At 41.2% G+C, this 22350-nt stretch overlaps 1 protein-coding gene across 11 annotated transcripts in view; it reads right to left on the reverse strand.

Moving 5' to 3' along the window:
- Nucleotides 1–8947: 8947 nt before the first annotated feature.
- znf276 (zinc finger protein 276) overlaps nucleotides 8948–22350 on the reverse strand; it is a 93212-nt gene continuing 79809 nt past the window's right edge. For 8 of the 11 annotated variants that reach the window (XM_049724500.2, XM_049724499.2, XM_049724498.2 and 5 more), the window contains 2 exons: nucleotides 11494–11593; nucleotides 8948–9474 (listed from right to left, as the gene is read on the reverse strand). In XM_049724500.2, the coding sequence (XP_049580457.1) occupies nucleotides 9198–9474; nucleotides 11494–11593 (377 nt within the window). In that variant the 3' untranslated portion in view covers nucleotides 8948–9197. Of the gene's footprint in view, nucleotides 9475–11493; nucleotides 11594–22350 lie in introns of those variants that run through there. The other 3 variants (XR_007482397.2, XR_007482393.2, XR_007482396.2) reach the window with 3 other exon arrangements.

The raw sequence follows: 22350 nt of genomic DNA on the forward strand, positions 1-22350 counted from the left end.
ACGTCGGGCCAGGCTTGCGGCCAACCCAGCTCGCCCAGCCGGGCCTTCCATTCTCCTGGCGTACGTTTGTTCGCGGGACGACAAGATGGGTTGCGTTCGCCTGATAGGATCCACGAATCGGACAGTGCGTGCCTGCTGTGTGCTCGTGTTCACAGTGGCCTGATTGACTGTCATCTTTCCGGACTCTGCTGTGCATCGGGAGCGGCTAGCGTGCTATCACTCTTATTGTTCATCTTCTTGTTTTATTTTTCCTGCGTTGTTTACTTGTATGTGCATTGTGAACTCTGTCTTGTTACCCTGGGATAGTGAGAACCGTAATTTCGATCGCTTTGTGTGTCTTGACATGCGGAGGAATTGACAATAAAGGAGACTTTGACTTTGACTTACTGCAACATAGTCTGGGCAGCCACATATCCAACATACCTCAACAAACTATTCATCATACAAAAGAAGTTCCTAAGAATTATCTCATTTTCAAATAGATATGAACCATCGGCACCGCTGTTTAGAAATTACTCACTACTGTCAATTGATAAAGTAAATATTCATCAAACCTGTCTATTCATCCATAAATACATATACTGAATAGGAAACACCATCTTCCAGCCACTTTTCATAATTTCTTCACATTTGTATCAGACATTCATTCAGATCCAACAAGACAGAGGGACAATCTCCACCCACCTTCCTGTCGAACATCACGCCATCAATATAACATCCACTTTAGAGGGCCCTCACTCTGGAATGAGCTACCAGTCCATATCCGATCCATATCTTCACAGGCTGCTTTTAGAAAGCACCTGAAACACCACCTTCTCTATTCATGATCCTACCAAGTGGGTAGCGTAGACGTGGGCTTTAACCTTTGCATACAGGTCCTTGTACCTTTTTCGCTGTACCAATACCTCTGGTGGGTAATTCAGCTTGCCTCTGTTGACCGGGCATACCGAACTATCATGTCCTTTACCTGGTGTTTAAGGAGACGAATAATTACCGGTCTTGGGCGTTCATCAGATGGGGATTTCTTAGCCAGGGATCTGTGTGCTCGTTCGTATTCCACGGGTGACTCGACAACATCTTCGAAAACCTCCTCAATCATCCTGGTGAAGAAGGCCATTGGATTGGTTTTGTTTTCAGGTAACCCGATAACCCTGATTTCTGGATGTTGGAGACCTTGCGCTCCTCCACCTTCTGTTTGAGGATGCCCCACAGATGTTAAATAAGGTTTAGGTCTGGGTACATGCTTGGCCAGTCCATCACTTTCACCCTCAACTTCTTTAGGAAGGCAGTTGTCGTCTTGGAGGTGTGTTTGGGGTCGTTATCGTGTTGGAATACTGCTCCGCGGCCCAGTTTACGGAGGGGATCATGCTCTGCTTCAGTATTCCACAGCACATGTTGGCATTCATTGTTCCCTCAATGAAATGTAGCTCTCCAGTGCCGGCAGCACTCATACAGCCCCAGACCATGACGCTCCCACCACCATGCTTGACTGTAGGCAAGACACACTTGTCCTTGTACTCTTCACCTGGTTGCCGCCACACACGCTGGACACCAACTAAACCAAATATGTTTATCATGGCCTCATCAGACCACAGGACATGGTTCCAGTAACCCATATCCTTAGTCTGCTTGTCTTCAGGATATCCTGACACGCCAGACACCATCTGAATCAAATATGTTTATCTTGGTCTCATCAGACCACAGGACATGAATCCAGTAACCCATATCCTTAGTCTGCTTTTTACTGGAACCACTGCAGTACACAATATTAAAGCTTTTTAAACCCTCCCCAATACTTTAACGCTACATAAACCTTTCTTATTCCCTTTATAACAATTCCCACACTGTTCTGTGCATATATTGTACCTTTAATGTAAATAAAAGAACAAACGCGTGATATTTCCACGTCCCAACTCCTTCTGCATTGGTTGGTGCGCATGCCCGGCTTCCGCCTCCTGCGCTTGAACTCACTCATTGCATCAGAGATACGGCCCGTACTATCAGAGCTCATTGCCAGTGTCCTGCACATGTAGGAAGAAAAGCACTCCTGGATGGCTTTGCTTCCTTTCTACGTGCGCAGCAGCCAGCCACGCACCCCGCGCTTGTCCTCAGTGAAGCACATTGCTCAGAGGCACGCCCCTCTGAGCACTTATTCGCGCATGTCCCTCTTTCAGTGCATCTTTCGGCAGTGCATTTTTCCTTTGAGCGTGGCCGTGTCACGTCTCCGCCCTCGTCCTGCTGGCCGGCTGATGTGCCTCCGCGCTAGACCGGAACTGCACGTGTCAATCCGCGCTGATTCCCACCACCTGTCCCTTATTACCCGCTGATTTGGGCATGTATATAGTTGCCAATCACCGTCAGTCCTCGTCGTTTTGTCTGCTTTGATACACGCACGCCTCCCACCTGTTTGCTCGATCCACTGTGTAGCGGTAGGCGTAGTTGGTTGTCTGCTTTGACACACGCACGCCTACCACCTGATTCCCATTTGCCTGATCCGCTATGTAACGAGATGCCACCACGACGCACGACGCAAGCTCGCTGACCGGCTCGTCAGTCGCCTTGTGTACCTGCTCTACTGGCGTCCCAACCTCCCTTTTCCTTTCTTTGCATTCCCTAAATAAACAGTCCATGTTACACATGGTTGACCTGACTCGTTCTTGTCAGGCTGGCTGCCGTGCTTCCTGCGCTTGTGCACAGTGACGCACATTGCTCAGAGGCACTCCCCGCGCTATCAGCATGTATTTATTCTTGCGTCACTTATAAACCTGCAAAGTAGCGCATTCACAAAAGATGAAGCGCAAAGTGGCGAGGGATCACTGTAACTGGCTTTTAATGCAAGCATGCTTGAATGAGCAACTGTTTTTGTTACAAACAAACAAACAAACAAACAAACAAACAAACAAACAAACAAACAAACAAACAAACAAACAAACAAACAACAAAGTTGCAAATAAACTAATGCCTTTTCAGCTAAGTTAAATCCACTGAATCGCTACCTTCAGATCAGGTTCCTATAACATAGCAAAAGGCAACAAAATAATGTCAGGTTGGCATTAGAATTGGTCAAAATAGGGGTCACTTGAGAAACTGCTATTTAGATACAATACAATACAATACAATACAATACAATACAATACAATACAATACAATACAATACATCTTAATGTTGCATTTTTACAACAGCTGTCATGGTAACAAAGCGCTTTATAGAACATATAAAATAGCACAACAGAACACATAACAGAGTATATACAGTGGAGCCTCAGTTTTCGACCACAATCCGTTCCAGAAGGCTGTTCGAGAAGTGAATCATTCAAATTCCGAATCATGTTTTCCCGTTACAAATGATGGGGAAAAAAAAATCCGTTCCCAGCCAAAAAACGCTTTTTTAAAGCATTTTTTCATTATTTTACACCATAAACTACATAAATAAGTGAGTAGATAATGTATAAATAAATAATATATATAATAAACTGAATTAATAGAGTAGGCTAGGCTGGGGAATGTATTGCTGTATCTGTAGCAACTTGCTTGTGTGTTTCATTCCAATAGTAAAAGATATATTTTTAAATTGTGAGGGGGAAAAAAAGCACAACAAAGAGCAAAGGTTTGTTGGTACTAAAGGGAAATGTGCTTTCGCCAGTTTGCAAACATATTTTTAAGATTGTGTTAAACTTATAATCATATTAATATCTAGTATTGGAGTGCTCGTGTGGATTGGTGGGTGGCGAAGAATGTGGAGGCAAACTGCATAAACTTGTTTTCTTCGAAGTGTTGTGGAATAGGCCCAGACAGGGAGTACCGGACGAGAACACCTCAAGGTCGGTGAGAAACGAGAACAACATCACGTCCAGGTGGTCGGGCTTCGCGGGAAAAACCCAACCGCCTGACCTCAGCAATAACACTGACACTGGGGAGGAGATGGCCATCGACCAATCATCTCACAATGTTTTGCATTAATATTCATATTGTGTTTCTTCAAAACTGGGGAACCCGGAAGAATGTGTCGTCTTTTGGTGGTCACAAAAACGCACGAGTTTTAGTGTGAGGGACCCGGGACCCAGGCCTGTGCGCTTTGTCAGGAATAAACAATTGGTAAATTTGGTCTGATTGATCTACTGGTCTTCTCTTTGACAGAACGAACTCACAAAATTGTTAGGTGCGCCAGTGTGTGGTTTGGGACATAGCAATTCATGTGTTACGTGTTGATCGCAATTTGGAGTCAGATCAATAACTAAAATCCGTAACCTAACAGTACGCACAGTCGCCCCTCTCGCAGCATCACTTCCTTTAAGAGCGTCTTTGTTTTTCAGGATCGAACTCATTGTCGATTTTGCCATGCAAAACTCCCGCGCCAACTCTGACACATGCAATCCGGACTCATATTTTGCGATTAATTCTTTTTTAAATTCAACCGTTTTGCGCACTACTTTCCTTTTTTCGCCATGATCAGCTTTACTGCTCCCACTTGCTTCCTTTGGAGGCATGATTAGAGTTGATGCAATCCTCAGAGTAACAAGAATGTAATAACAAACGGAGTCAGTTGGCATGCGGGTCCTCTCAGCTCATCACGCGAGGTTCGACAACCGAAATTTCGTCCGACATCTGAAGCAAAACAATCTCGAATTTTTTGTTCGAATACCGATTTGTTTGAGAACTGGGACGTTCAAAAACTGAGGCTCCACTGTATTCTTACGGATGCTAATTTGTGACCTTTTTTTCAGGTTCAAGTTTTTGTGTTTTTCCTGTGTGTGAACAATTACATGTCAGCACTCGTGTATCCTCAGGTGAGTCACACTCATTTAAGCTTAAAAACATACTACACCCAACAATATAGTCAGTAGTTCTCAAGATGTAAAGAACTCTGAAGTACAATAACCCCCAGCTAAGCGGTTTTCTTCAATCCGCCTAAAAATGTCGGCATTTCGGCCTGCAAGACCTGCACGTGGAAACACAGCAGATCAACTACAGCACTGACTGTAAATACGAAATGCACTTCCTCTGACACCCCCCCCAAAAAACACAAACAAAAAATCCCTACTCATTACAAATGACACATTGAACAAAACAAGTTTCCATTTTAAATTCAAAACACTCGCCTCATTAATTTGCCTTGACGATTTTCAACATGCCAAAAACATTTCCCACAAAAATCTCTGTTCAATCCCAATGTCATGTTCGATATAACAGATTCACATTGCTCATATCTGAAATTAAATACATCAAACTCATTTAATTTGTCTTGATAACAATTTTAACATGACAAAAATTCCAACTTGCTAAAAATTCACCATTTTTACCATTTACCATGTTGGCTCAGTATCACTACATTTGTGTAGTCTGATATTGGCTTTACTTCATTGTTTGCTTTCCAAATACCATTAGTTTTTTCTTATTTAAGTTTATTGATAAATAGTTTTTATCAAACCATATTTTTACTTTTTTGAAATCTGAGGTAATGATATCTAAAATATATCGCATTCTCTCACCAGAAACCAAAATACTTGTATCGTCTGCAAAAAAACAAACAAATTTGAGTAAGTGAGAATGTTTACAAAGATAATTAAGAAAGCTTCGCACAATGTCCAAATTCCTTTGATTGAAACTCACCCAAGTTAACAAACTGCTTCTTTTCTTTTAAGTAGGTTTTTAGCCGGTTCGGGGTCACACCCCTAATCCTATAATGCTCCAGTTTATTAATCTAGATATCATGATTTATGGTGTCAAATGCTTTCTGGCGATCATTCCACAATTCCATATTTTTTCATTCAGCATTTCAGCCTACACATGAAATTTCTCCAGAAATTGCACGTCTCCTTCATAATACAGTAGAACCCTGGAACACAACACTAATTTGTTCCAGAAGGAATGCATTCAAATTCCGAAGCAATTCTATTTTTTTTTTCTAAAACTACATATAACCACAAAAAAACAAAAAAACACACATGGTAAATGAGCCTATGTCCCGGAAATAATGTCCCAAAAGCGTATCAATGTGAACAAAAGGATGGTTATTGCTTACAAGTACAGTAGCTCTCTTTTCACATGTTTTTTATTGCATGACTCACAACTCTTTAATGTTGACCCGCATGTTCTTGAGGTATTGCCGGTGCAGCTTTCCAGACACAACCTGCACACGACTGCAGTCAGGCGTCACAATGGTTTAAAATCCGTTAAGCAAATGGTAAATGCACTGCACTTATATAGCGCTTTTATCTACACCACATGGTGCCCAAAGCGCTTTACAATGCCTCACTGCTTCACCTATTCACACACACATTCATACACTAATGGTGAACAGACAGCTTCAACAAATTATTATCATTATTGTTTTGCTGTTTTTGAGGGTCTTAACCGGGCGAAATCTCATGAAACTTTGCACATACATCAGACCCAGTAATATTTCAGAGATTTTATGTACAAGTTTCAAAAACATTACTCTACAGAGTCCATTACAATTTTTTAACACAGCATTCCTGGTTCTACGTTTCACCAAGATCTGTGAAAATTTGGGAGACATACGTAGGTATGTCACAGACCAAGACCTATAAAAAAACATTTGCTGAAATTTACAAAAAGTCTGCCATTTTAACTTTGTTTTAACATTGGGCACCATAGAGGTCACATTTTAATGAACGCCTAGAGATTTTATCCAATTGTTTTCAAACTGGGGCGGCTCGGTGGCGCACTGGGTAGCACGTCCGCCTCACAGTTAGGAGGGTGCGGGTTCGATTCCACCTCCGGCCCTCCCTGTGTGGAGTTTGCATGTTCTCCCCGGGCCCGCGTGGGTTTTCCCCGGGCACTCCGGTTTCCTCCCACATTCCAAAAACATGCTTGGTAGGCCGATTGAAGACTCCAAATTGTCCCTAGGTGTGAGTGTGAGTGCGATTGGTTGTCTGTCTCTGTGTGCCCTGCGATTGGCTGGCAACCAGTTCAGGGTGTCCCCCGCCTACTGCCCGATGACGGCTGGGATAGGCTCCAGCACGCCCGCGACCCCCGTGGGGACTAAGCGGTTCAGAAAATGGATGGATGGATGTTTTCAAACTTTGGGTGTTTCAGCTAAACATGTCCAGGATGAAAGCTTTTTATTTCGTATCATGCTACAGTGCTCTTTACAAAGAAAAATGCTGCTGTTTTTGAGTGTCTGAACCTGGGTGAAATTTAAGAGAGTACACAGCTCTAATTATTATTATTATTAATTTTGGTCTGTTTGCTTTGCGGAAGTCCTCTGTTGTTCTGTTAATTCATTTAGATGCTGTGCTTCTGGTTGTGTGAACCACATTGAGTTGCCCTGTGTATGAATTGTGCTATATAAATAAAGTTGCCTTATCTTGCCTTGAATTACATTTTTGTATTTATTGTTTAGTTTTTTTTTCATTTATGTACAATATCCTCAACCCAGAATTGTACCCAAATGAAAACCAGATGTTTTTACATACAGTTTTGGTTCGGGTAAGAAGTTGCTGAATCTCAGAAATCTCAGAAATCCCCCTCTTGAGTTTGTAATGTTACTACTGTTTCTCAGGAGTGCTGCTATCAGAAAGCGCTACAACTATGCACAGAAGTGCTGACTGTGTTGGTGGAATCTGCTGACTAATCTTTAAATCTGATGGTAAAGGTTCTTTCTTTCTCTGAAAATCTTACTGATTAGAAAAAGACACGATAGCTACTTGTAGAAAATAAAAGCAGTTTAGGTTAATTTGATTGATATCATAATACTTGTATTATGCGACATGAGAAATTTCTACTGAAACACTGAACTAAACATTTACTCTTGTGAGATTTTGTGGTGATTTCTGGTGGTTATTATTAAAGGTTAATGCATATGTTACCGATTTCACTTTAATGATATATGCATGTAATTAAAAATTATTAATAAAAATTTAAAATAAACAGGATATAACTTTCCATAGATGCTGAAAAAGGTGCTTACCGCAGTGTTACCTTGGTGATGTCTGATGCCATGGGCCCTCTACAGGTTAGTATTTAGTGTTTGTTAAAAGAAGTTGCTTGGAAAAATAATTATTAGTAGTCCAAATATGTCAATCAAAGTTATTTTTCCTGTAAACAAATCATGTTTGTTTGTCTATTTGTTTGTTTAAGCCTGTTGCTTCGACAGAGCCCTGATCTTCAAAAAAGAGTTGTACGTTGCCAAGGCTTTCTCAACACTGCCGTCTTTTGCCATATCCGTCTGCTGCAGCTCTTCCTGGATGGGTCCTCTGTCACTGGAACCCTTGAAAGTCAGGTGACCAAGCCTCAAACTTCAAGCCATATATCTACCCTGTTCAATTCAATTGAATATACTCTCTTTACATCTGTGACAACTGAGGTCAGATGGATTCTTGGGAGATTCTGAGCCGTAGCAAAATCTTTCTGTTGAAGGCCATTTCTCAGACGGCCCCTTCCACTCTCTTCTCTAGGCATCGCAAGCGGGTGCACGCACGCACACACCATAGCTTTGCACACAGCTTTCTTCATCCTCTTCTGGTTCTAATGTCTCTACTGTTGTGTTTACTGGTGCAGCTGAAGTCTTTGTGTAATGACGTTGACCCAGAGGTGGCAGCAGCTTTGTCTACACACTTGGACCTGCACAGCGACATTCCAGAGCTGCCTTTCCTTTGAAGGCAACTTTGGCCCAACGAAACCTCACCAAATAACTGCAAGGCATCAGATGTTTTTCTTTCATGTTCTTGGAAACATTACAAAATAAAGAAATACATGAATAACGATGTGAACTGTCTAATTAAAGCACTATAACAGGAGGAAATTTATTTATTTATTGTTGTGTTATTTATTCATTATTTATTCAGCACGCTTTTGTTATACTTGTTTACTGTTTGTCTGTTGTGCGCCATGTCTTGTCACCGTGGGATAGGGGGGAACGAAATTTCGGTTTCTTTGTGTGTCTTTGGCATGTGGAGAAATTGACAATAAAGCTGACTTTGACTTTGACTTTGATTTTGACTTTACTTGCACATATTTTATTCCAGATCATACAGATAAATCTGATGTCAGTCAACACAACACATAGACGTAGGTCTATGAATAGCTTGCTTGCTATCTGATAACAAGCTTAAAAAGTAAAACAAGTTGTTGGAAAATTAGGGTAAAGGCAAATATACATAAGGTTTCGTGCAGCACCATCAGTCAAAGCAAAAACCTCCATAGTACACCACAAGCTGTGAGTCTTCATGACATCATCTGTCTTGTTCTTGTGGCATTGTCTCCCTGTTCATTGTGTTGTTTTGCAGGCTGCAAAATGCAGAGTGTGGCTTCTGCTGGTTGCCTTTCTTCTGCACCTCGGTTTGAGTCAGTGGGTGGACCATGGACATGTGAACGTTGAGATTATGGGCTTTCTCAAAACGCTTGCTGCATATTAAACAGGCAAATTCCAAGTCAGCCTCTGCCTTGTGTTTAGTCATGTGATATTTCAATGACGCCCGCTGACGACACTGGAAGCCACAAACTTCACATCTGTAAGAAAAACACATTATCCATGAAATATTTGTATTTCTAAAATGAGCAAGTCTTAAAATAAAATTCTGGAATTTCTATACAAATGTATCTCACAAAATTAAAACATCAAGAATAACTGAAGCTGAAATATTTCAATATTTCAAGATTCAAGATTCAAGATTCAAGAGTTTTTTATTCGCCATGTTTGAGCATGCCAAACAAGGAATTTGACTTCGGTAAATCACAGCCTCTGTTCAACATTTAGGTGACTAACAACAACACTCAGGACATGTGAAGAACGAAAGATATTCTCAAACACCCCCTGATCTTAAACTCCCAAGAGGGCAAGGAAAAACTCAAAACTCCAGCTAGGGGAAATGAGAAACCTTGAGAAGAGACCACAGATGGGAGGGTCCCTCTTCTAGGATGACCAGGCTGCAATGGATGCAGAGAGGACACATAGTCCAAACAGTGTAGACAAAAAAGGTGTGGCAAGCGGGATGTTATTGCACAGTAATGACTCTGAGACTCTAAGAGTGGTGTGAGTTCATCAGAGCGACAGCCTGGGGGAAGAAGCTGTCTCTGTGTCTGCTGGTTTTAGTGTACAGAGCTCTATAACGGCGTCCGGAGGGGAGTAGTTCAAACAGGCTGCAACCTGGGTGCGAAGGGTCTGTTGAGATGTTACTTGCACGTTTCCTGGTCCTGGACAGGTACAAGTCTTGGATAGATGGGAGGTTGATTCCAATTATCTTTTCTGCAGTCCTTATTGTCCGTTGCAGTCTGTGCTTGTCTTGTTTGGAGGCCGATCCAAACCAGACAGTGATGGAGGTCCAGAGGACAGACTGGATGATGGCAGTGTAGAAGGTCTTCAGCAGCTCCCGTGGCAGGTTGAACTTCTTGAGCTGTCTCCTTTATTTCTTATAATATAGACAAGGGTGGGTAGGTGGGTTGGATTTATGGATGGACGAACAGAGGGATGGACGGATGGATGTGCGCCTCACATGTACAAGCAAACATAATAAACGGCCAGCTTGACTCGCGAGATATTTTTTATGCCATGCGCAGAGCACTCTGTCTCTCATATGGCCGCAACGATGTTGCGTGTGTTGTCGATCACAACAGCGATTCAATGATTTGGCCAAGGAATTCCCAAATTGATGATATGATGATATGAATGTCAATTTTCGCACATGTCCTGAATGTTGTTAGTCACCTAAATGTTGAACAGAGGCTGTGATCTACCGGAGTCAAATTCCTTGTTTGGCATGCCCAACTTCTTGAATCTTGAATATCTCCCTTTGGAGCATCTGCTATAGTCACCCTAGTGTGAATCTCATCTGAAGTTCGCTAGAGAGCATTTGGATGATCCAGAAGAGGATTGGGATAATGTCATATAGAATATCAAACTTCAGACGGGCCTGTCTGGTTAAGCAGGGGGACACATCTGGCAATGCAGGATTTGAGTCCCTGGCGGCATAGTGTGTTACTGATGGCAGTCTTTGTTACTTGGGTGCCAGCTCTCTGCAGGTCATTCATTATGTACCCCCGTGTGGTTCTGGGATTTTTGTTCACCATTCTTGTGATCATTTTGACCCCACGGGGTGAGATCTTGCATGGAGCCCCCGATTGAGGCCATTATCGACCAAATACTTATTTTCCACCATAATTTGCAAATAAATTCTTGTAAATTCTTCTTCAATGTGATTTTCTGGATTTTTTTTCTCATGTTTTTCATAGTTGAAGTGTACCTATGATGAAAATTACAGCCATCTCTCATCTTGTAAGTGGGAGAACTTGTACGATTGATGGCTGACTAAATACTTTTTTGCCCCACTGTAGGGAAAATGAATACGTATAGAACTGCAGTAAGAAAAGTTTTATAATCACCTGAATTATTATCAATCAATTGGTAATGTCTTGAGATGCAAGTGTTTATTTCTAGGACTATATTTAAAGCTATATTTTTAATATAGTATTTACTACAGAGGTTCATGTCCAAGACTATATTTAAAGCTGTATTTTTAATATAGTACTTACTGTAGAGGTTTTACACCTGAATGTCTCATTTGGTGAACTGAGAGATGTTTCCTCTGTTTAAAGGTTTGTCCGCACTGGTCACAGATGTAGTTCCTCTCATCTGAAAAACAGACAAGAAACGGTAAACACCATTTCATTTACAGCCTAGTTTAGCATCTCAGTGAAATAACGGAATTGCTTGAAAGGCCTAAACCAAGCGTGTGAAACTCAGTGTAGTTCACGGGCTACATAAAGGCAAATTTGATGTCAGTGAGCCAGAGCAGCAAAATCACAACATAATGATATTAATATAAACCAAAGAGAGAACTAGGGGTGCACCAAAAATTTGGTTTTTAAAAAAAATTGGTAGAAAATTGTCCAAAAGCAGGGATCTAACATTTTCCACAGGTTGCAGGTTTTTGACACTCGCATACCCTTCCCACATTGCTGACGGTGTTGTTTTGAAGCGTGACTAATGGTGCAAGCAGGGGTAATGGCAAGATACGGGGGGGGGGGTTTCAACTTTGAAATATAAATTAGACAATGAAAACCATTGATTCACGAGTAATATTTTTTTGTCTGATTACTTGATAAGAAAATTTGATCCAACTGAATTCTTTATTGAATCGCCCTGGACTCTCCAAGTAATTGGCCAGGAGGATGTAATTAAAATCATGTAAAAGGGCTGACACATTATGCATCATCTGAAAATCTGTCTGTAAGACCACCATAATTTTTCATTCTAGAAAGACTTTGATTGCATGTGCATTACTATTTCTTGATTTTTTTTAAAATAAAAGACACCTTGGAAATGGGTCCAAAATTTGACAATATATATTGATCAAGGCCAGGGGACTTGGAAGAGCCTGCTTAAATGTAGAGGAACAGAGTCATAAGGGGAGTTAGATGGCTTCGTTTGGCAAACCACATCCGTATAAAAACTTCAAGGAACTTCAAAACTTCTCAATAATTTAACACCACTGAACATGTATGTGACATGGACAGAGGTGCCAAATGTGATGTTTGAAAGAGTCCTAGCTGTACCAACCTTATCAATGAAAAACAGGAATTTATTTCAGAGTGAGAGGCTGAGGGGGTTTACATACACCAAAGTCCGGCCCGCGGGCCAAATCCGGCCCCCGGTCAGATTCCATACGGCCCGCAGCTTCGGTCTTATAATGTATTGTCAAACTGTCAAACTGAATTAAAAAAAATCATGAAACTTGAAACTCTAATTCCTCCTATTACCAAAAGGTGGAAGCACCACCCCTCTCTGCTCATCTCTGCCATGGCGACTGCAAAGACAACGAGGAGAGGTGACATTGAAGGCCGTCGCTTTCAAGAGAAATGGGAATTACAATACTTTTTCACTGAAAATCAAGGCAATTGTGTTTGTCTAATTTCTAAAGCGACGGTTGCCTTGTTTAAGGATTTCAACCTAAAGGGACGCTATCAGACGACAAGCTAACAGGGAGTGACTGCGCTGATAAAGTGAAGCAGCTCCAAGCTGAACTGGCATCTTAACAGCGATACTCCATGCGGTGCTGTGAGTCAAAATGAAATCAAAAGTAAATATTACTTAATATTAAATATTACGAAGTGGTCATATTAATACTGTTGATGTAATGTACCTGTAGATGTGACACAAACTATTACTTTCTGAAAGATATTGTAAATGACAAGAGCAAAATTCACTTGTCTTAAGTTTTAATAATAACAGACAACTTTGCATTACTTATAACTCCTGTTTTAAATGTTCATGAGGCAAAAATAATTTTAAACTCATGTAAATTTAAGGTGTGTCATACAGTTTGTTCAATGTTATCTGACTCTTCAGATATGAATGAAAGGCAGAATCTTTGTTTTTAGAGTTGTTCACATCTGCCTGAGTGGCTTATATTTGATTATTTTGTCATTTAAAAAATAAAGACACTTGGGACAATGAAATTTGTTTTATAACAGTGTGTATTTGCATGAAATTTTTGTAGTTAAAAAATGTCCCAAAAAACTATTGGCCCCCGGGCCCCTTCACTTTATCAAATCTGGCCCTCCTTGCAAAAAGTTTGGACACCCCTGACATACACAATCAATAGTTTCAAATAGTACACATTGGTTGTAATATCAAATTAACCCTAATAAGGTGTGATAAATGTTATCTTTTGGCCTCTCTGTGATCTGGTAGTTACGTCAGTCTTTCCAGATTTGATAAGACCTGCTTGAGGCACTCCTGTTTAGCTGAGCAAATTCTTTAATAAACAAAGGCTAGCTTTTGACTGCACAGTTTTTAATGGAGCCATCAAATCCAACTTAGCACGACAGTATGAGTGGAGGTAAATTGCTCTGTGTTTGAAGAGGCAATACAAAGCTCATCATTTAGAGCAGTGGTCCCCAACCACCGGGCTGCGGACCGGCACCGCTCCGTGGGTCACTTGGTACCGAGCCGCCAAGCCGTACAGTAAAAAATAAAAATACCGTATTGGCCCGAATATATGGCCCTGATTGTACGACAACCCCCTCTTTTTCAAGACTCAAGTTTGAAAAAAGACTTTGACTCAAATTTGAAAAAATACTTTTTGAACACCAAATTTAATTTTTATACAGAAAATAATTACAGTACATCTGAAACAAATGATTGTAACAATATATTCGAGAGAAAAAGCATGTTATTTTGCCTCTGTCTATCACATCTTAATATCTGAACATTTAAATATGTAAACCAAAGTGCAATCACATTTGTAAATGAATGGCTTCTGGTTTTTGAAATGTAAATAAACCACTCTACTGTGATAAAACAACAAAATTGCAATAACTGCATTAACCATCAAAGAGAAGTCTAACTGTAACTGTAGTCTTGAAACAAATCTGAATAAGGAAAAGCATTGCAATAAAATAATGCAAACTGCTACCGCTATTGTTGGGGAGCCTGAGGACTGTATAGGGCAGTGGTTCTTAACCTTTTTCCTAGTTCACACCCCATTCAATTCACCAACCAGTTCTCGCACCCCCTTCCATAATTGATGAAAAGCAATATTGATATCATAATCATAATGTGTAAGTAACAAAACCATCATGTATTTAATTCTATTTTTACACAACTGACAACAAAATAATGCATTGCAGAATTACAAAAATCAAGATTACTTTCATACTAGGAAAAAAAAACCCAAAAAAACATTGTGCTTGTACTATGCATGGTGTGTTGTGAATTATTATTGCTGACCGCCAAACTCAGTGACTTTGTTGCTGTTGCTTTCCATTTATGATGGCATCAAATCTTGGTGTCTTGGTGCTGAGTGCCACTCGCATGTCGTGTTGAGGATCCAGCCGATTTCTGCTCTTGGTTTTGATGTGAAGCAGACAGGAAAATCCAGTCTCGCAGAGGTAAGTAGTCGCGAAAGGCACGAGCACAGTGAGAGCCTTTTTTGCCAGTGCAGGATATGTTTCCAACTGAGAAGCCCAGAAGTGCTCCAAGTGACCATTGGCAAACTACATTTGGATTCCACGATTTCTCAGTTCGATGAGATCTTCCTTGATGTTGCTATCATCATCAACATCTTCCATATTCTGCTTAAAAGGGTGCCGGATCCAGTCGCCACAGGGTTTTAGCTCTCCACATGAGAAGTAGTCATCCAATGAGGTGCACAGCATCTGCAGATGTTTAACAATTTTTGAAACAAAATCTGGATGTAGGGAAGCATCCTCTGTGAGTGTTTCTTCAAGGGCAGGAAAATTTGCCAAGTTCCCTTTCTTTACACGCCTAATCCGCAAAACAATTTTGTCTTTGAATGTAGCCAACTTCTCACTTGCAATCAAAATGTTCATCCCTCTTCCTTGTAGTGAGCGATTGAGCTCATTGAGTGCTGTGAACACATCAGCCAAATAGGCAAGCATTTGAACAAATTCAGGATCGTCAAAATATCCAGCCAATTCTTGTCCCAGTCCGTGGAGAAACTGCTGAATTTCTTCTCGCAATTCAAACATACGAGATAGCACACGCCCACGTGTCGGTATGGTACAACAGCACAGTGTGTTCCTGACCCACTTCCTCACAAAATGACTGAAACAGTTGATGATTCAAAGCACGACCAGGAATCATATTCACAATCTTCACACAAGTCTCCAAAGTCTTTTTCAGGTCTGGGAGCAATGTTTTTGCTGCAAGAGCCTGCCGATGAAGAAAGCAGTGGGTAATCTTCAGGTCAGGAATTTCTTTTCTCATCAATGCAGCAAACCCTGAACGATTGCCCAGCATGGCTGGTGCACCATCAGTACATATCAAACCAATCCTGTCAAGATGAAGTTGGTATCTTGTGAAGAATTATTTTATCATACTGAACACATCTATGGCTTTCGATGTTGTCTTCAGTGAGTGACAGAAGAGAAAACTTTCTTCCACTTTATTGTTCTTCACGTACCGGACTAATACCAATAGCTGACAACAATTTAACAAATCTGTTGACTCATCCACTTGTAGGCTAATCTTTACTGGACTGGCCTTGATGTCAACAACAACTTGCTCCAGGATATCATCACTCATGTCGACGATTCGGTTACGGATTACCGTAATTTTCGGTGTATAAACCGCGACTTTTTTCAAAAATTTTGAACCCTGCGGCTTACATACGATTTTTTTCGTGATTTTTGTGATGACTTGATCACTTTTACTCTTAACACTATTATATACAGTAAAAGCTACAAAACAAACTGACAAATAACTCGTTTTCAAATCAGACGAGTAAAAACTGGTCAAATATTTAAAAAAAAAGATATTAAAAGTGAAGACAGTTTGCAATTCTAGTAATGACACATGAATTTGATGCACAATTTGTCTTCGCGGGCCACATAAAATGATGTGGCGGGCCGTATCTGGCCCCCGGGCCTTGAGTTTGACACCTGTGCTCTAAACCCTTTCTCTTACTCTGCCATGTCACTCAGAGATTACACAAAGCAGTGGCGCTGTTTGGACCATCTGCATTGTATTAAAACCCAATCAATCAGCATTTAAATTCAATTCTTCTGACATTTTGCTGACTAAAAACAAGTTGTAATGAATGTGAACTTTTAATGCATTTTATTCAGAAGGTTACTTTGAACCCTGAGGCTTAAATGAATGCGGCGTACTTATGGATTTTTACGGCCTCCGGCCTCCAGGGGGCGCTCTAGCAGGAAGCAAGAGCGAGACAGGCGAAGAAGGGATAATGCGCCGAAGAAGACGTGCTAGATTGTTTACAACATTTCGCGCATCACGCAGAACGCGATCAAGATGGACATTACTGAAAGGAAGCTTTTATACACAAACCGTCATTATGGGGGACAAAAGAAATGCATATGATGCCGCTTTTAAGCTAAAGGCAGTCGATGTTGATGACATTGTGTTGCGGCACCCTTTTCTTTATTTCGTGGACCCTCATCATGGAAAATGCTAGAAGAAATGGATAAAAACGACGACGAAAGAGATACTGAGAAAGTGTGTGGCGAAGGATATCTAACGCTATTCCAATCGGAAATTGAGGAGGAAGACTTCGACGGTTTCAGTACACAGGAGGAAGATGAAAACGATGAAGCTCTTTTTTTTACTTTTACTTTAACTAGCCCTGTTAGTGCTGTCCTACCGTATTGCTGCTGTGTTACCGCCGCGTCTCAGTGACTTTTACCGGTATGTTTTATTTACTGAGAAAGTGTGTGGCGAAGGATATCTAACGCTATTCCAATCGGAAATTGAGGAGGAAGACTTCGACGGTTTCACTGCACAGGAGGAAGATGAAGACGATGAAGCTCTTTTTTTTTACTTTTACCAGCCCTGTTAGTGCTGTGCTACCGTGTTGCTGCGGTATTACTGCCGCGTCACAGGCAGTGTTTGGAAAGAAATGTTAAGGTATGTTAATAAAACATTAAAAAAGCTTTCTGTGTCCAGTATTTCTTTGTTAATAACTTGTGTGCACACTTCCGTCTTGCTGCGGTACTACTGCTGCGTCACAGGCAATGTTTAGAAAGACATGTTAAAGCATGTTATTCAAACTTCAAAAAGGCTTTCTGTGTACTGTCTTTCTTTGTAAAAGAAACTCGTGTGCATGTGCGGTTTATAGTTCGGTGCGGCTTATGTAAGAAAATAACTAAAATATCCTCTAATTTTAGCTGGTGCGGCTTATACACCGTGCGGCTTATACACCGTACATTACGGTACATCATTTGATAAAGACACTTGTTGCAGTTTTCTCGCAGCTTCCTGACCGAGAACAGTCTTTGCCATTTCAAGGGCACACGGCTTGATCAATTCATCGGCAATTGTATGGGGCTTCTTTGACTTAGCAACAGGTATGCAACTTGATAAGAAGCATGTAGTAAAGGTTTTGCTGTTGGTGAAAATCCGTGTGTCAGCAAAGTGCCGGCACGATCAAACCTAGCTCTTTTGACTCGTAATGTTGCAATATCATTCCCTGCATCCTTGCCACCATGTCTGTTCTTAAAATGTTCATCGAGCTTTGATGGCTTCAAATTTGCGTTGGAGAAAATGGTGCTGCATAGGATACACTGTGGACGTCGTGTACTATCCTTCTCAGTAACACACATGAAGTCATACTGAATATAGTTATCATTCCACTTTCGTTTTTTGGACATACTGAAGATAAACCCGGAAAACAAGAATTTTGTTGTTATTTTTTGCTTTTTATGTGCAAGAGGGAGACAAAAGGCAAAGCTTGTTAATTGGGTGAACTTCCGGCGGCCGGCGCACTCACGCCACTAGATCGATCGTCGCTCTTCGGACACAAAGTATGGTAGCGGACCAAGAGGTTTGTACGGCTTTGTGCACCAACTGTACCCTTCTCTTAGAGAGGTTGTCTCTGCTAGAGGGACGTGTCCGCCAGTTAGAGCAGAATAGTGTGATAACAGTAGTTGCGGCGGACACAGACGCGGGCTGTAGTCAACCCGCTAGCCCGGTTAGCGTTAGCCCCAAGCGGCTTGCTAATCGCGATGAGCCAGGTAAGACGCATAGCCGTCCAAAGTCATCTCTGTCTACTGGCCCTCGCACTTTGGTCATAGGCGACTCCATCGGTCGTTTCATCCCACCGCGCTAATAAACTTTTGAGAGGTGATGTTAGGCCTAGAGAACACAATTTCACTCACATCCCGTTTAAAAATCCTTCGATAGATACACACCCTGATCGACCGATTACACTTAAACTCGGTTTTATGAATATTAGATTGCTTCATACGAAAGCAGTTCTCGTTAATGACCTTATCACGTAACATAATCTAAACATTTTTGGTCTTTGCGAGACCTGGTTAAAACCTAATGAACTGCTGCCACTTAACGAGGCCTCGCCTCCAAATTTTGTGAGCTCGCATGTGGCACGTCCTCGAAAAAAGGGTGGGGGTCTCGCCCTCATCTCAAATTCTGAGCTTAGATTTAGGCCTAGCTCAAGTCACGTATTTAAAACATTTGAAGTTGTCATTGTGCGATCCACTGCTTTACCGTCATTCTATCTTGCTGTTATTTACCGTCCACCCGGGGCTTACTCTGGCTTCCTGGATGAATTTTCAGAATTTGTAGCTGATCTAGTGACAAATGCAGATAAAATAGTTATCATGGGTGATTTCAACATCCACATGAATTCACCGTCAGAACCACTGACTTCGGCATTTCAAACTTTAATCGATACATTTGGTTTTACGCAAGCCGTACAGGCAGCAACGCATAAGAATGGAAATACCTTAGATCTGGTATTATCCCGGGGACTAGCAACCTCAAATATAGCAGCACTGCCATACACTACTGTTCTGTCTGATAATTTCTTAGTAAAATTTGAAATTTTAGTTCCTTGTCAAAGACAAGAGAGCAATCAGAATTATAGCAGCCGTAATTTTAACTCCATGACTGCAACTGCGCTATCTGAGTTACTGTCGCCGGCAACCGCCATGTTTCCCGCATACAGCGGCTCTATTGATAATCTTACAAATGAATTCAACGCGACATTATTAAAAGCCATCGACTCTGTGGCACCGCTACGTCTGAAAACTCGCCGTAGATGGCCAACTCCGTGGTTCACAGATGAAACACGTACGCTTAAACAATTAATGTAGAAAGCATGAGCGCAGATGGCGTTTAACCAAACTTGAGGTTTTCCATCAGGCATGGAAGGACAGCCTCCTGAAATATAAAGATGCGCTTATTTTAGCAAAAACTCGTTATTTTTCTCAAGTCATTAATCTCAATAAAAACAATCCTAAATACCTATTTGATACAGTGGCAAAGCTAACTCTGCGCCAGCCGACCCCCAATAGCTCCTTCCACTCAGCTGACGAGTTTATGAAATGTTTTGCTCAAAAGATTGAGTCCATTAGGGACGAGATCAAGAATACCATTCCAATCGCTCCGCCGGTTACTAGCGCTGGGGATCATGCAATAACCCTCTCAAATTTTAAAAGCATGTCCCTTGAAATGCTTACAAAATTGGTTAGTGCGGCTAAACAAACAACATGTTTACTCGACCCGCTTCCAGCCAAACTACTTAAAGAATTATTTCCAATTTTAGGACCGTCCGTCTTAAATATAATCAATCTGTCTGTTTCCTCTGGGATAGTGCCAACAGCCTTTAAAACCGCTATTATTAAACCGCTACTTAAGCGAGCAAATCTTGACCCGGACTGTCTCAGTAATTATAGGCCAGTTTCAAACCCCCCATTCATAGCAAAACTTCTTGAAAAAGTAGTAGCGCAGCAGCTTATTGATTACATGGTCGCTAATAATCGATATGACTCTTTTCAGTCTGGTTTTAGAGCTAATCATTCCACAGAGACAGCACTTGCTAAAGTGACTAATGATCTCCTCATAGCTATGGATTCAAATACGTCGTCTGTATTGTTACTACTCGATCTTAGTGCTGCCTTTAACACTGTAGACTTCGATATTTTATTAGGGCGTCTTAAAAGTTGTGTTGGTATCTCAGGGTCAGCACTCAGCTGGTTCAATTCCTATCTATCAGACAGGACGCACCGAGTGGTCCATGGCAATACGTCCTCTGAGCTCTATAATGTTACGTGTGGTGTCCCACAGGGATCGGTACTCGGACCGATTTTATTTAATATTTATATGATTCCGCTTGGGGACAAAATACGTAAATATAATATTAGTTTTCAATGCTATGCGGATGACACCCAATTATATATGCCGTTATCGATGACAGATCCGTGGGACTGTTGTAATCTCGAGGCGTGCCTTGCGGAGATCAAGCAATGGATGTCTTTCAACTTCCTTCGTCTTAACCCAGATAAAACTGAGATGTTGATAATTGGTCCTACTCGTTATCAACACTTATTTAAGGAAACCACTATAACTATAGATAACCGTACTATCACTCAGAGTGATACGGTAACTAATCTCGGGGTAATATTTGACCAAACGCTCTCCTTTCAAAAACACATTAAGAATATAACCAGGATTGCGTTTTTTCACCTTCGTAATATTGCTAAGATTCGTCCTATCCTCTCGACCGGGGATGCGGAAACTATTATACATGCGTTCGTCACGTCGCGCCTGGACTACTGTAATGTATTATTCTCTGGTCTTCCTAAGTCCAGTATCAAAAGTCTACAGTTAGTGCAAAATGCCGCTGCGAGGCTGCTCTCACGGTCAAGAAAATTTGATCACATTACCCCAATATTAGCCAAATTATATTGGCTCCCGGTCCATTTAAGATGTGACTTCAAGGTTCTTCTACTAACCTATAAACCACTGCATGGCTTAGCGCCTTCATATCTCGTCGACCTAGTCGTTCCGTCTCGTAACCTTCGTTCGCGAAACGCTAGTCTTTTAGTTACACCGAGGGCCAAGAAATGTCTGCAGGGTCTAGAGCATTCTATATTCGGGCTCCAGAGCTTTGGAATGCCCTACCAATGGATATTAGAACTACTACCTCAGTAGAAACATTTAAGGCACGTTTAAAGACACATTTCTATGAGATGGCCTTTAACTAACTTGTAGTGGCTGATTTGGCCGGAGTTTGTTCTGTTCTCTCTGCCCACCTCCTCCCCGGCTGGGGAGGGGGTTAGGTGGCTCAAAAGCGGATAGTGGCTAGCTGGATTCTCGGGGACCAATTCGAGATGAAGAAACTGCAGCTCAACCTCCTTGAAGACACTGCCAGGACAATCGAGGGCACCTCCGACATCCATTTTTTTATTGATTTTCATGTTATGTATTACTTGTGCCCTCTCTGCATCCATTACAACCTGGTGATCCTGAAAGGGGGATCCTCCCATCTGTGGTCCCTTCTCAAGGTTTCTCATTTTTCCCTGGCAGGGTTTTTTTGAGTTTTTCCTTGCCCTTTTGGGAGCTTAAGATCAGGGGATGCTTTGAGAATAATTGTCAATTTTGGCTATGTGAAGCCCTTTGAGACTGTTTGTGATTTAGGGCTATACAAATAAACTTGACTTGACTTGATTAATTATTATAGCATGGCATTCTAATTATGAGAAAAGTGTATTACTACTAAATATATAGCACGAGGCAGTACACATACATACCTTCTTAGGTCTACCTCGGCTGATGACTGAAGTGAAACTAACAGTGTGAAGCTGAAGCAGGCTTATGCAGTGAGTGACACGTACTAGACACGTTGTGATGAATGTTTTCTGGGTAACTGTGTTCTGAAGCATACCTGTCAAAATCATGTTAGCTTCCCAAGTTTTTATTGTGTATTGTTATTCGTTCAACAGTACTTAACTTTATTACTTACAAAATAAATATAAAATACATAAAATACAAATAACAAATAAACAAAAAATATTCTATATTTTTATATTAAATTATTATAATAATTGTTTTACTTTACAGCTATAAGGCTTAATTAGCATTATCCCTAATGCCAATTAACACAATGA

The sequence above is a fragment of the Syngnathus scovelli genome, chromosome 6, assembly GCF_024217435.2.
Source record: "Syngnathus scovelli strain Florida chromosome 6, RoL_Ssco_1.2, whole genome shotgun sequence".
NCBI lineage: Eukaryota > Metazoa > Chordata > Actinopteri > Syngnathiformes > Syngnathidae > Syngnathus > Syngnathus scovelli.